The sequence below is a fragment of the Phyllopteryx taeniolatus genome, chromosome 17, assembly GCF_024500385.1.
Source record: "Phyllopteryx taeniolatus isolate TA_2022b chromosome 17, UOR_Ptae_1.2, whole genome shotgun sequence".
Lineage (NCBI taxonomy): Eukaryota > Metazoa > Chordata > Actinopteri > Syngnathiformes > Syngnathidae > Phyllopteryx > Phyllopteryx taeniolatus.
In genome coordinates, this window is record NC_084518.1 from 15,255,560 (window position 1) to 15,269,807 (window position 14,248).

Sequence of the window (14,248 nt, forward strand, 5' to 3'; positions counted from 1 at the left end):
TTGTTATTTTGATTTAGCACCTTAGGTCAATTGATTTTATGTACTGTTTATTTCGAATCACATAATATTAATAAAAAAAATAATCATGGTCTAACAAGCGTTGCAAGCGTCAATGACTTTATTAAATATGACAGGAGGACAAATATAGACTATGTTTCACAACCACTGCAAAAATATTGATTCAAAAGATTAACAATGTCTTCCAGGGAAAATGAGTTTTGCTTCTATACTACCAGTTTAAATCAGATCCAATGGCATAACTGAAATGTGTATGTCGTTATTTTTGCAAATGAACTGATTTTTGCGCGCAGCACATTGGAAAATGAAAGTGGACAGTTTTAATGTGTATGAAGGAAAACGGGCAAGGAAGAAAACCGACATTCAAGTGATTAAAATATAAGTGATTTCATATACAAGAAGAAAAACTGATAAATGAAATCTGTTTCACAGTTTTAAGACAACCCAAACTATATAGTATACGTGTCTCTATGTTGTCATCAGAGATCCAGTGGCTTGCTCTTCAGAAAAAAATAGTTTTTATGCAAGCGTGAGCTTTTAGTCCATATCGCAACCCGCCTTCCCCTGTATATTTCAATAATACTTTGAGTGGCTCATCCAGCTATTATTCACTTCACTTATGCCATGTGCAGCTGGGGCGAGGTCACCTCGGCGCAGATCACCAGTCAATCACAGTGCTCTTTAAGAAAAAAAACAATAGTTTTTGGACTGTGGGAGATAAGCCAAGGAGGTCAGCAGAAAACTGGCTGTACAGTGTTTCATGGCGATCATTTTTTTTTTCATCAATCTTTTTGTTTAATACTCAAGGGCGTCCATAAAACAGGAAGTGTAATAAATGGCAAATGTGCTTCACCTCCTACCCTCCAAGGTAGATGCTTTTACAATGTAAAATCCACTCTTCCATACCTGTCTATAACACTTGTTCTCATAAGGGGTGAGTTGGTACTTGTACTAGCTGACTTTTGGTGAGAGAAGCAGGGTACATCCTGGACTGGTCGCCAGTCAATTCCGGGCCACGCTTAGGCAAAAAAAAAAAAAAAGCCAACGACTCAAGCCAACTCCACACGGGAAGGCCAGAGTCAAACTCGTAATTGCGAGGCAGATGCTGTAACCACTAGGCACCATGCTGCCTTTTAAACCATTCACCCAATCATTGACAGAGGCACAGAAGAAAACGTTGACTGGTGATCGAACCCACGGCCTTCAGGTTTGCAGGGCGACCACTCCACCGCCTGCCTGTTAATAAATATGGTCACAACAAAATACACTACACTTGTGCGATGGAAGGTCAATCGAAACAGTTTCAAAGCAGCCAATGTGATGTCCAAGGATGTAAACAGTTTTTTTTCCCTCTGTGTAGGTGTTTAACATCCACAGTGGCTACAGGTCTATCCATCTGAGTCTGAATACTAATACTGAACTGTGCATTCTCTGTATTTTACGGCTTTTTCACACCCCTGTCTCGCCCGCCAGCTTCCTTGGCGAGCGGTGACGCCGGGCCGAGCTGCCGTCCTCGTGCATCCGATCCCGGGAGGAGGTTACGGTTGTTGGAAGAGGACGACCAAGGCGGCGGGTGGGCCTTGGGGGCGACGCATCGGGGGCTGTGGCCGATGGAGGACAGCGTCTGTTGGCTGCCGTTCAGGTAGGACGAGTTGTTGGAGCCCTGCTGGCAGCGGTAGTTGTAGTACGCCTGCCAGCCCTGGCGCTTCCGCTTCCAACGGCAGCGGAGGATCCGGATGAAGGCCTGCAGGCACGGAGGAGGATGTCTGTATCTATGTTTAAGTTGAAGGACTACTAGTAACACAATGAACAGTACTATTGGTCAATACACCAGCATCAAATACAGTAAACATCCTTTTATCGCGGGAGATATGGATTTCAGACCGACCCTCAATAGATGAAAATCTGCAATTTTTATAGTGAGACCATAAAAAAGCTTAATCATTCATTCTTCGCATAGGATAAAGAATATATTCCTGTGACTATTGTTATATTTTCTGTGTACTTCTGTTGCTTCACTATTTATGTTTAAATATCTATTGCTCAAAGGGGTTAAAGCACCGCCACATATACACTATTCATTAGCCCGTGTCGCTGGAATTTCCCATTATGTTTTCGCAGCGGAGGCTACGTGGTTGTTTAAAATAGACTTATTGATTCTTTGTTTTATGTTTAGTTTCACAGTAAACTTCAACAGGGGGTGGCATTAAACAGCTTGAAGCTTCTTTATTATTATTTTTTTTAATTGTTCACTATCTGCCAAACTGCTGCTTAATGTAAAGTGAGTTAATTTCAGTTTGCCGCCACCGTACACCACTCGTATCTTAAGTTTGCGTTCACAAGTCAAATCAAAAAAATCATCGGGAAGACGGCTCATATCTCAAATAACTCGTAAGTCGGGTCATTCCAATTTCAAGGCATCATACAGTATGTCCATATTGATAGTTTTCTACAAAAGGGATGCCCAATCATTAGTTTTCAGACCAGTAGATGGATAATTTGGTGCACAGAAAAGAAAAAAAAACACCCAAATTGGCTTCATACCTGCTTAAACTCGCGGCTGTAGCAGGGATAGATGATGGGGTTCAGGCAGCTGTTGAAGTAGCCCAGCCAGAAAATGACCCTAAAGAAGGTTTCGGGAGGGCGCAGGTTTCTGTTAAAAGAGCCTAAAACAAACATGAATCAAGTTATGGAGAGGTGTTATATGAACATGAAATAACATTCCGGTAAATGCCGCCTTCTCTGGACTTTGGGTGGTACATTAAAGGTTGAGTACCTTAAAGCTCAGCAAGTTTAAGAGTGAGTAAAGATTTCAACTGCTACATTAGCTTCTTACACTAGTTAGCTCACCACATACAGATTTTTTTCCCCTTTGGCTTGGTAAGATTTCTACAGTGCACTTTTTTATTTTGTTCTGCAATGTCACACAGGAAGTGATTACAGTCCGTCTGCTCAAGAACGACTGCGAAAGGTCCCGGTGCGAAGCGGACTGCATGCATTCTCACAAGAGAAAGGAACCCCTCAACCCGGCTTTGAGACTGCCCTGTTATTTATTTCTTTGACCGCCTGTCTGTATTTAGTAAGTACAACCCCAATTCCAATGAAGTTGAGACGTTGTGTTAAACATAAATAAAAACAGAATACAATAATTTGCATATCAATCATGTTCAACCTATATTTAATTGAATACACTACAAAGACAAGATATTTAATGTTCAAACTGATAAAGTTGATTGTTTTTAGCAAATAATCATTAACTTAGAATTTTATGGCTGCAACACGTTCCAAAAAAGCTAGGTTGTATATTGATCGGATCATTTGCATGTAGGAAGGTATAAAAATCCAACTTCGATAGCCCCTTTTGGCTAGACCTTCGAGATGCTCTGTGTCTCCATGTGAAATTGTCTGTCCTTTTTGCAAATATAATGGACTGCGCCAACAACGTTGTCTTCAAGTAATTTGGTTCAGGTATTCTTTAACAGAACAAGTTTTTGTATTTATTTTTTTCCCCAACAGATCCCATTTCGGTTGGTTGTCTTGATAGGACTCTCAGCCGGAGTTGGTATTAAGCTGATTTTTGTGAATAAAATATTTGGATCTATTTGGATCCCCTGAGATTGATGTCACATTTGAGTCCATCTGTTAAACAAGAAGGAGCACTGAGGGAAGATGTAGACTATAATGTTAGCCAACTGGCTAGCTGCCATATGCTATGCAACGCAATGTGTTCCAGTACCGGTACCTTGAGAAGCATGGAAAACTGGAAAGTGCTGCAAGAAAGAGTGCTCGCCACCAAGGGGCAGCATTTGCCATCATCATCATCATCATCATCATCATCATCATCATCATCATCATCATCATCATCATCATCATCCCTGAGGAGCTTCTCAGCTTCATCCAGTTTGGATGTTAATAGTCAGGTCTAAATCTCTTCATGACCCCCACGTGAGGCAGGTCCTCCTCATGTCAGAGGCTCTCGTGGGATTTCCAAGGATCGGCCGGGATTTGCCGCGGATCGCCATTTTATTTTTCCTAGATAACAGATCTCCTGTGAGATGAATTCTCCTCCAAAATGGACTTGTAAGGCCATCCTGTAGCTCCGCCTGCTATCTGTGACTATATATGACGATCGCCGGTGCGAAAACCAGCTGTCCGCCACCATAACAAGTGTTGTGGCATCATCTTCCCATGATGCATCACTGTCATACTAACCCAAGTTTGGCCATTTCTTTCCTCTCACACAGGAAGTTCTATTTTCGCTTCAGTTTGGGGTTCCAGCCTTATCTTCCATGTAAACACTGTCTGTGACCACTCTACACAAAGGGCTATTTGGAAATGTACTGTACAATGTTAACAGTGCCCTTAAATATATTATATGTCCATCCATTTTGTGTACCACTTGTCCTCATTAGGATAATGGCTGAGCTGGAGCATATTCTAGCAAAATTTTGGTGAGAGAAGCGGGATACCCATATAGACAAATGAGTATTCACACCCATGATCAGTTGAGCATCTTCAGTGAACCTAACAAGTATGGTTTTTTTTTTATGTGGGAGGGTGTGCCCAGAGAAAAGCCACACAAGCACTCGGGAGCATACAAATTCTACACAGGGAGGCCGAGCTTCGATCGCAGAACCTCTGGACTGTGAGGCAGACGTGGTAACCACTACACACTATTCTGCCTGCCCTAGATAATCATCCATTTTCTGAGCCGCTTCTCCTCACTAGGGTCGCGGGCGTGCTGGAGCCTATCCCAGCTGTCATCGGGCAGGAGGCGGGGTACACCCTGAACTGGTTGCCAGCCAATCGCAGGGCACATAGAAACAAACAACCATTCGCACCCACATTCACACCTATGGGCAATTTAGAGTTGTCAATTAACCTACCACGCATGTTTTTGGGATGTGGGCAGAAACCGGAGTGCCCGGAGTAAACCCACGCAGGCACGGGGAGAACATGCAAACTCCACACAGGCTGGGCCAGAGATTGAACCCCGCTCCTCAGAACTGTGAGGCTGACGCTCTAACTAGTCGGAAACATTTAGTAGTAAACATTTATTTGGATATATTTAGGGTAGGCGGCACGGTGGGCGACTGGTTAGAGCGTCAGCCTCACAGTTCTGAGGTGCGGGGTTCAATCCCCGTCCCCGCCTGTGTGGAGTTTGCATGTTCTCCCCGTGCCTGCGTGGGTTTTCTCCGGGCACTCCGGTTTCCTCCCACATCCCAAAAACATGCATTAATTGGGGACTCTAAATTGCCCGTAGGTGTGAATGTGAGTGCGAATGGTTGTTTGTTTCTATGTGCCCTGCGATTGGCTGGCAACCAGTTCAGGGTGTACCCTGCCTCCTGCCCGATGACAGCTGGGATAGCCTCCAGCATGCCCGCGACCCTAGTGAGGAGAAGCGGCTCAGAAAATGGATGGATGGATGGATATTTAGGGTATGCCTGCGTAGGATTTCTCCGGGCACTCCGGTTTCCTCCCTCATCCCAAAAATATGCATGAATTGGAGACTTTAAATTGCCCGTAGGTGTGAATGGTTGTTTGTTTGCATGTGCCCTGCGATTGGCTGGCAACCAGTTCAGGGTGTACCCCGCCTCCTGCACTATGATAGCTGGGATAGGCTCCACCACTCTCGCGACCCTAGTGAGGAGAAGCGGCTCAGGAAATGGATCGATGGATGTTTACTGCATCTCAAAATTAGCATCACAGAGATCTGCCTGAAACTCCAGTTGACTTCAAGTCGTAAAAACAGCCATGCCAAAGATGCTTTGTTAATGCTGCTATAAATTAAAATGACAGTTTTTTTCTTGATAGTGGAAACTTTTTTGTCTTTTTTTTTTTTTTTTTTTTTTTTTTTTTAAATCCAGAGTGCAATTTTATTGGGCCTGAAGTGCAGTTCACGACTCAGCAGAAACGAGGCACCAGCAGACCGACTCAGCACTTAAACCGCTGCAGAGGTCAGAGCGCAGCTATAAACCAATTTTAAGCGTCCGAGCGTTGAATAAATATGAATATGACATACAGTATGATAATGTATTTTGTCATAAACTGTTGGAGTGTCATTTCAGCACATCATCCGAGTGTGAGGGACATTTCTAGAGTTATTATAGTTGTTGTTTGCATTTAGGACCAAAATATGATCGAAGAAATAACATCGCTACTATTTAGCTGGTGTTTTGTTTCCGCTCGGCCCATCAAATTGCATTGCGTGGTGTGTAACTCCAACAATTTATCAGATTGATGGACCAGGGTTACAGTATAATAGAGTTAACGAAAATGAACGAAATAACAAAGAACTGAAAAAACATTCTCAAATAAAATAAAAATTGAAAACGAGAGTTTAAAATAACATGATAACAACTGAAACTGCATTGACTGTTCCTGAAACTAATTTAAATGAACTATATTATAGCAAAAATGTCCTTTGTTTTTCTAATAACCTATTTATATCATATGCTTTAAGAATTGCTTATTTTGGCACTGAAGGTTTTTGGTTTCTTAACTCTTTTGGTGAGTTTTTATTAGACAGTATGTAAGTGATCTTTTTTTATCTCGCACCTGACAAATACCCAATATTACAAAAATGTAACACTAAAACTAATAAAATCTAAACTAAAACTAAGCATTTTCCGAAAATAAAAACTACTAAAAACTAATTAAAACCTAATAAAAAAAACTACATTATTAGAGTGAATTACCGCATATTCACGGTTTGGCATTCTCGAATGCGCCTATTCGCAGATTTAATTTTTAACCTGTAATCTGTTATTTACTGAAAAAGTCACAATGCAATGCCGGTATTGCTCTAGTGGCATAGGGTGGCATCTTGATGCCAGGGAAACAATATGAAGTGCCTTGAGGAGCTTCATTTAGACAAAAGTAGTCCTTTGCAGCTATCTAGTGGTATCTATAGTTAATTTCAAACCATTTTCGGAAGGCTTCAATTCCCTGCATTTTTTCACTATTAACAGGGCTTCACTGTTTAACATTGGGATGGTCAGTATTGAAGATGAGAGGTACGTACTGATCGGAAGAGCCAGGAAGAAGGGCAACCAGCACAGGATGAACATGCCCACCACCACGCCCAGCGTCTTGGCTGCTTTCTTCTCCCTGGAGAACTTGAGCAGTTTGACGGTCAACGTGCTGCGTCCGGCCGAGGTCGCCCCGCCGCCTCCGGTCTTGGAGGTGGCGCACAGGTCCTGGATCTGCTGGTTCCGGCAGTGGATCCTGAGGGTGAGCTCGTTGGAGTCCTGCTGCCGCTCCTTCATCACGCCTGCCTCCAGGTTCTTGGTGGTGCGCTTTGCCACCACGTAGACGCGACAGTACATGGCGAGGATGACGGCCAGCGGGATGTAGAAGGAGCCCAGCGACGAGAAGAGGGCGTAGAACGGCTCCTGTGTGATCACGCACTCCATGTCATCCTGCGGGAGGGATTGAGAAGGTTAGACTCAATGCTGTGTACAAATAGTTGTGTCCGGAATGCCTTGGTTCATTCATGGATTTTAAAAAAACAAAAAAACAAACAAAAAAAAAACCTGTTGTGAATTTTGTTGTTCAGCTCCTTGTTAGAGAAGTTGTACTGTAACATGGAACAGTTGGTCTTAAAAACAAAGTTCAAAGGCTCAAATTTAAATTAATCTATAAAGAAGTTAAAGTGGAATTTAGGTTCATCCAGAAATTTCACCAGAAAGCCCAATATCCTCATCTTTCTGTGAGTATTGTATGGTAAAATACTTCTTTGTTTCAAGTCATCTTTTTTTGTGTGTTAAAAATGAGCTTTATCATCTGAACTCCACCTCGATTAAAATTATTGAACCTATTAAAAAGTGTTTACCAAAGGATTACAACTGCACATTATTGTGCTGAATTTCACAATGGTTAACCCTCAGACCCTATTCGATTTTACTACCCATTCAGCTTGTACAGACATTCATGAATCAGTATTGTTTTTTGCTTTGCAGGTTAGAAAACAACCTCAAAAAATGAATTTGTTATACGGTCTCAGTACCACCTTTTTTTCTACAATGGTACCTTGACTTACAAGTGACCCGTTTCGAGATATTAGCTGTTGCTTAGCCGACTCTTTACTTTGCCTCTGAAGCAAAAATGTAAAATCTGCGCACTGTATGGCGGCTCTGCACTCGAATCGACTCACTTCACAACAAGCAGCAGTTTGGCAGATAGCGAACATTGCTTCAAAAAAGAGGCTTCAAGCTGTTTATTGCCACTCCCAGGTGAAGTTGACTGTCACCGTGCAAAACACCATAGACGACAAGGATGATAGATAGTATGTTATGGTGTCATAACCATTTTGGTGCAATACATCTAGACAGACAGTATAACAATACTCACAGATATCAATTTTTTTCCTTTGTGAAAAATGACAAATATTACTGCAGCTCGTTGAGTAACTTAGTTGTACAACTCTTCTTTTGTTTGTGTGTGCATGTCTGTATTATACTGCCCCCTGGTGGCCAAGCCGTGCACACCAGCTGCAGGATAATGTGGGGCTGGAACACATTCATGACATTTCCATATGAGCGTTTTGCGTTACGAGCATGGCCACCGAACGAAATAAACTACACCGCTCATAGTCAAAAAAAAAAACATACTCACAGGTCAAATTAAGAACATCAGCCGAACAACGGCTCGTATTGTGAAAAACTCACAAGAGTTGTGTTTGGGAGGGATATACTCACCTGCGACGGCGGCTGCTTCCATCCGAGCAGCGGTCCGATGGAGATGACAATGGCCAGGATCCAGACGCCCAGCATGGCGAGCAGTGCGCGCTTCTCCGTCACAATGACCGGGTACTGCAGTGGGTAACGGACGCCGATGTAGCGGTCAATGGAAATGACGCACAGCGACATGATGGACGCCGTGCAGCACAGGACGTCCACCGCGGCCCAAATGTCGCAGAAGATGCGGCCGAACACCCAGTAGTCCAGAATCTGCATACATAGGACGGTGGAAAGTTTTTTAACTATTGCAGCGGTACATTGACAAGTTTAATTCATTCTGTGATCACACTTGTATCTCAAAACACTCGTATGTCAAGTCATCTTTTCCCCGTTGAAATTAATGGAAATGGCATTGATACCTTCCAGTTGCCCAAAAAACACCAACAAAATGTTTTGTAATGTTTGTTAATAACAGCACTATATATTATTTTACATTACAAAAACTTGTAGTAACAACAATCAAGTAAAATGTAAAGCATTAAAACAGTTTGTGCATCATTATTTCATGCATTAATTCAATGGCCATATTATGTCAGTGTGCATGTCTTGTCCACTAGGGGGCAGCATCATACATACAGACATACTACAAGTACATTTGATGATGAAACATATAAGACGACTGTTGCAACAAAGCTGCAAAGTTGTTTATCGCATACTATAAAGAATATATGCCTGGAAGTATTGTTATATTGTCTTTCTGCAAGTGTGACTACCGCTTGTGTTAAAATAAGTTATTTAAAGGTTTAGACGTACTGCAACATTGATGCTAGTTTCGTAGCCCGTCTATGGTTTTTAACATTGTGTGTTAGCATTAATCTAGCGGATTTACGTCAGGCAAAGTTATGTGGTTCGGCTAATACCCGTACAGGGGGCTGAACATTCCCCAAAAACCAGCCAATTTTTGTAAACATATGTATCCTGGTGAAAAATCATGCATTTTAGGGGTCCCAAACAACCCTCCCAAAATCACTCAATAGTGCCCCTGGAAAGTTAAAAAAAATAAAAATAAAAAAATAAGACCTTGACAGCAGTTTCACTGACTAAAACAAAATTGGGTGAACATATCAATCATAACAGGACACATGCAAAAGTCTCAAGGAGACACGCTTGATATTGAACAGAAAGTCAACCATTTTGTTTTAAAGTAGCCATTTTGGTTGAATTCCTAGGCTCGACGGACTCCTACATGCAAAGCGGCCCAAATGAGCCCCAATATGAAGAAGGTATCCTAGACAGATGGTTGACTCTATAATTGCAAAGATTTTTTTTTCGCCTACGTCATGTAATCTGGGTGGCGTATGGCATCAAAGTGTGATGATCATTACGAGGCTACGACATCAAAAATGGAGTGCATGGGCTTATTCATTGCTACTGGCGGCTTCAGTTAGTGTGGTTTGCAGTTGGCCGTGGTTTGCAACTGCACTGCGACATACTAAGAGGCAAGAGTGTGGGGGTGTGGAAATATTGTGGCCCAGCCGTGGAGGATCACCGAAGTTCCCTTCCAGACACTGCAAAAAGAATCCTACATTTTTATCTGTAAGGGCAACAGGTTGAAATCTTAGGGCCTTCCTGTGTGGAGTTTGTATGTTCTTCCCATGCTTGTTTGATATTTATCTGGGTACTCTCACACCCTTCCACATTCCAAAAACATGTATTTTAGTTCATTGAAGACGAAAATTGAGAGCAAACTTGTAAAGAGTGACTCAACAACGGCTCCAATAGGCCACAAGAGGGCGCAATAAATTCAGGCCCAATTAGCTGCCCGACTGCCTCAACAGTCTGCTTGCTGTAGTAATAATATTTTTAAAATTAAAAAAAAAATTTAAATCGGGATTTCAAAATATAATATTATAAAAACTAAAATAATGATATAATATTTTTAAATAAATAATGTAATAAATAAAGTACAAAATAATTAAAATCAGGCCTAATTAGTTGCGCTACTCCTTAGACAGGCTGCTGTAGAAATTTAAGGGGGGGGGGGGTAAAATTACAGAAACATTCTGAACTAAAAATTTGAAATAAATAAAACATAATAAGGCAGCACGGTGCCGACTGGTTAGAGCGTCAGCCTCACAGTTCTGAGGACCGGGGTTCAATCCCCGGCCCCGCCTGTGTGGAGTTTGCATGTTCTCCCTGTGCCTGCGTGGGTTTTCCCCGGGTACTCCGGTTTCCTCCCACATCCCAAAAACATGCATGAATTGGAGACTCTAAATTGCCCGTAGGCATGACTGTGAGTGTGAATGGTTGTTTTTTCCTATGTGCCCTGCGATTGGCTGGCAACCAGTTCAGGGTGTACCCCGCCTCCTGCCCGATGACAGCTGGGATAGGCTCCAGCACGCCCGCGACCCTAGTGAGGAGAAGCGGCTCAGAAAATGGATGAATGGATAAAACATAATAATTGGATGTAGTAAGGCGGCACGGTGTGGAGAAGCGGCTCAGAAAATGGATGGATGGATGGATGTAGTAATTTGGAAGTTTTAAAGAAAAACTATTTTCCTTTTGTTGTTTGCTTAGATATATTTTTCTAGTTTTTTTTCACTGTCCAAGCAATGTTTGCAGGGTTCTCTCTCCCACTATTTGAAAAGACAACCAACTTCTGTTGTATGAAATTAAGTGCAAAATGTTTTTTATTGGGCAGGGATTTTCAAAGTGTGGTACGAGTGCCACAAGTGGTACGCACTACATGCAGGCTCACCCGAGTGGTTAGTGGAAATCACTTAATTCAATGTTCAAATTGTTCAGAATGTGTTATGTATTTGCTTGAACTTTATTTTTCAATTCAGTACAGTGCATTTGTTCTGTACAGGTCAGTTGTGTTTAACTTAAGTACAACACATTTACATGCTATCTTTTAGAAGTGTTTCTTTTCAAACATTTATTTAGGTGCATTTTTTTAACTTTATATGATATATATTTTAATTGAATCATTAAGTATCCCCCCCCCCAGTATTTCATTACTAGATAATGAATGTCACAGTGGCTTAAACTTATTTTTAAATCCACTACAGTACGTTTGTTGAGTACATTTCAGTTGTGTTTAAATTTTGTTTTGAAACATTTATTCAGGTTAACTTTGTAATTTTATGTGCAATACATTTTAATGGAATCATTATTTAAGTATAGTCTTTTTCATTTTTTTATTTTAATTTTTTTTTTTACATTTTCCTATATTTCAAAATGCTACAGTGGCTCACAATAATATAAAAGATTGCTTTTAAGAATAAGACCTCTGGCTTGTTTTTGATTTAATTGTTTTTTTTTTTGTTTTTTTTTATGTAAAAGACGGTCGTATAATAACACACCTCCAGCGTGGCGGACACGGGCAGCACCGTGGTGCTGAGCAGCAGGTCGGCGATGGCCAGGTTGATGATGAAGTAGTTGGTGGGCGTGCGCAGGTGGCGGTTGCACACCACCGACAAGATGACCAGCAGGTTGCCCACGATGGCGAAGCCGATGAACGAGGCCAGCACCATGCCCACCGGCACCGCCCGGCTCAGGTCCGGCGGGTCGTGCTTGGTCCGGTTCGCCGTGGCGTTGGTGTCCGGCGGAGGCGCCTGCGAGCCGGTGAACGGGTCCAAGGACGAGTCGTTCATCCACACACTCATGGTGCCAGACAAACTGAGGGAGGGAAGGTGGAAAAAAAATCAAATATCAAATATAGTTGTGTTTAAAGCTCCGTAGTAATTGAGGAATCCGGTTGTTTTGGTGTAATAGCCCCCAAAAAGTGAGACTGGTGGTGGATGTTCCGGTCTGCTCCCCCCCCGCGGGCAATCAGTCACTCTCGCGGCCGGGCTACGCGAGCTCCACCTCGGCACCAAAGTGCTGATTCAGTGGCGGGTCACGGAGCCTTGTGTCCTTTTATGGTCCAAGTGTTTTAATGTGGGAAAGTTCCGACGAGAGGAGGAGATAGGACAAGAGAGAGAAAGAGAGAGAGAGAGAAAAAAACCTGCAGCAAGCATCCTTCACTTAAGTGGACATCTCCACAGTGCAACCAGTCAACCTGCACTGTGCATGTCTGCTCCGTTTGCATCATTAACCCTTTTGGCTTAACAGTGCAATGCATCTATTCTCGCATAATCAAGTCATAAAAATCCATTATGCACTGCAAATCACCTTAACAGTGGTCGTTAGACCTCCGATTTGGTCATATTTCAAATTTCCCATATGAGATGATGTAACGAAAAGAGTTGAAAGCCAAGCTATGTTCTTTTAAAAAAAAAAAAAACAGAACAAAAGATGAAAGTATGGCATTAAAAAACGGGTGCAGCACTCACTTCTTTAAATATCCCTCGCAGCTTTTACATTACATTATTATATTTGTTACATTAATTTAGCCGTTTTTTTCCTTATAATAGTTTAATTAAAATTCATTTTTTTAATTGATTGTTAATTTATTTACTGTAAGTAATATAATCATAAAATATTTGGAAAATAAATGTATGCATATACATTAGATTTTTTTAATCAATGTACAGTATATCTTTTAATAAATGATTGAGAAAAAACAGCAAAAAAAGATAAATACATACAAATGATTTATTTTCTATTAATTTGTCAAGTAATTGGTTCATTGATTTATTCAAAATAAAGGAAAAAAGAGTCAAGTAAATACATTTGTAGATGTATAAGATTTTTTATTTATCTCATTAAATAACTGATGAATTGAGAATAAAATAGTAATAAGAAAAAAAACGAATTGATAAATAATTAAAATATTTATTTTCTATTCATTTATCTAATTAAACAATTGGTTAACTAATTTATCATAACTAATAAAACAAACAGTAACAAACACATTTTGTAGATATTCAGAATTGTTTTAAGTCACTTATTAAAAATGGTTAATTAAATGATTGTATATAATGAAAAACAGCTATTGGTTATATAAACAAATTGATAAATACATTAAAAAATAAGGTTGTGTTAATTTATCAAATTAAACAATTGCTTCATTGGTTTATTTGAAATAAAACAATTACAAATGTTTGAAAAATTAACATATTTTAATCAATTATATATATATATATTTTGTTTTTTGTATTGTTATATATATTTTTTTTCATTTATGAATGACCTGACCCATCTGTCTGTTTTCTAAATTAAATGTGACCCTTTAACATTTTCCGCTCCTGATTTGCAGTCCAAAAAGAAATTGAATTCTGTTCATAGTAAGCAATGAAAAAACATTGTAAAACAATCTCACTCAACCCCAAAAGCAGGTCACATTGCTTGTTGGACTGAGCAGCCTGGCCGAGTACATGTGTATACGTGTATATGTGTACCGTGTGGCCATCATGACACTGCATTCCTTCATCACGGCGACATTCACGAGCTGTTTTTTTCCCTGAAGAATGCAGCTGCATTCAAACACTGTTAAATTATAACAGAGAGGAGGAGGAGATGGAGGAGGAGGTGGAGGAGGAGGCGGATTTAGCCGCTTTGGCTGCAGCAGCCATCCATCCGCTCAGGCAGCTTAACAACAAGGC

The 14,248-nt window shown here is 40.9% G+C and overlaps 1 protein-coding gene across 1 annotated transcript; it reads right to left on the reverse strand.

The window, feature by feature from the left end:
• Positions 1 to 96: 96 nt before the first annotated feature.
• Positions 97 to 12,702, reverse strand: adra1ba (adrenoceptor alpha 1Ba). The gene is made up of 5 exons (XM_061752441.1): positions 12,065 to 12,702; positions 8,718 to 8,969; positions 7,043 to 7,439; positions 2,563 to 2,684; positions 97 to 1,762 (listed from the first exon to the last, which is right to left on the reverse strand). Exons 1-5 carry the CDS (start codon positions 12,365 to 12,367, stop codon positions 1,457 to 1,459), a joined length of 1,380 nt encoding a protein of 459 aa, XP_061608425.1. The 5' UTR covers positions 12,368 to 12,702; the 3' UTR covers positions 97 to 1,456.
• Between the last annotated feature and the right edge of the window lie 1,546 nt (positions 12,703 to 14,248).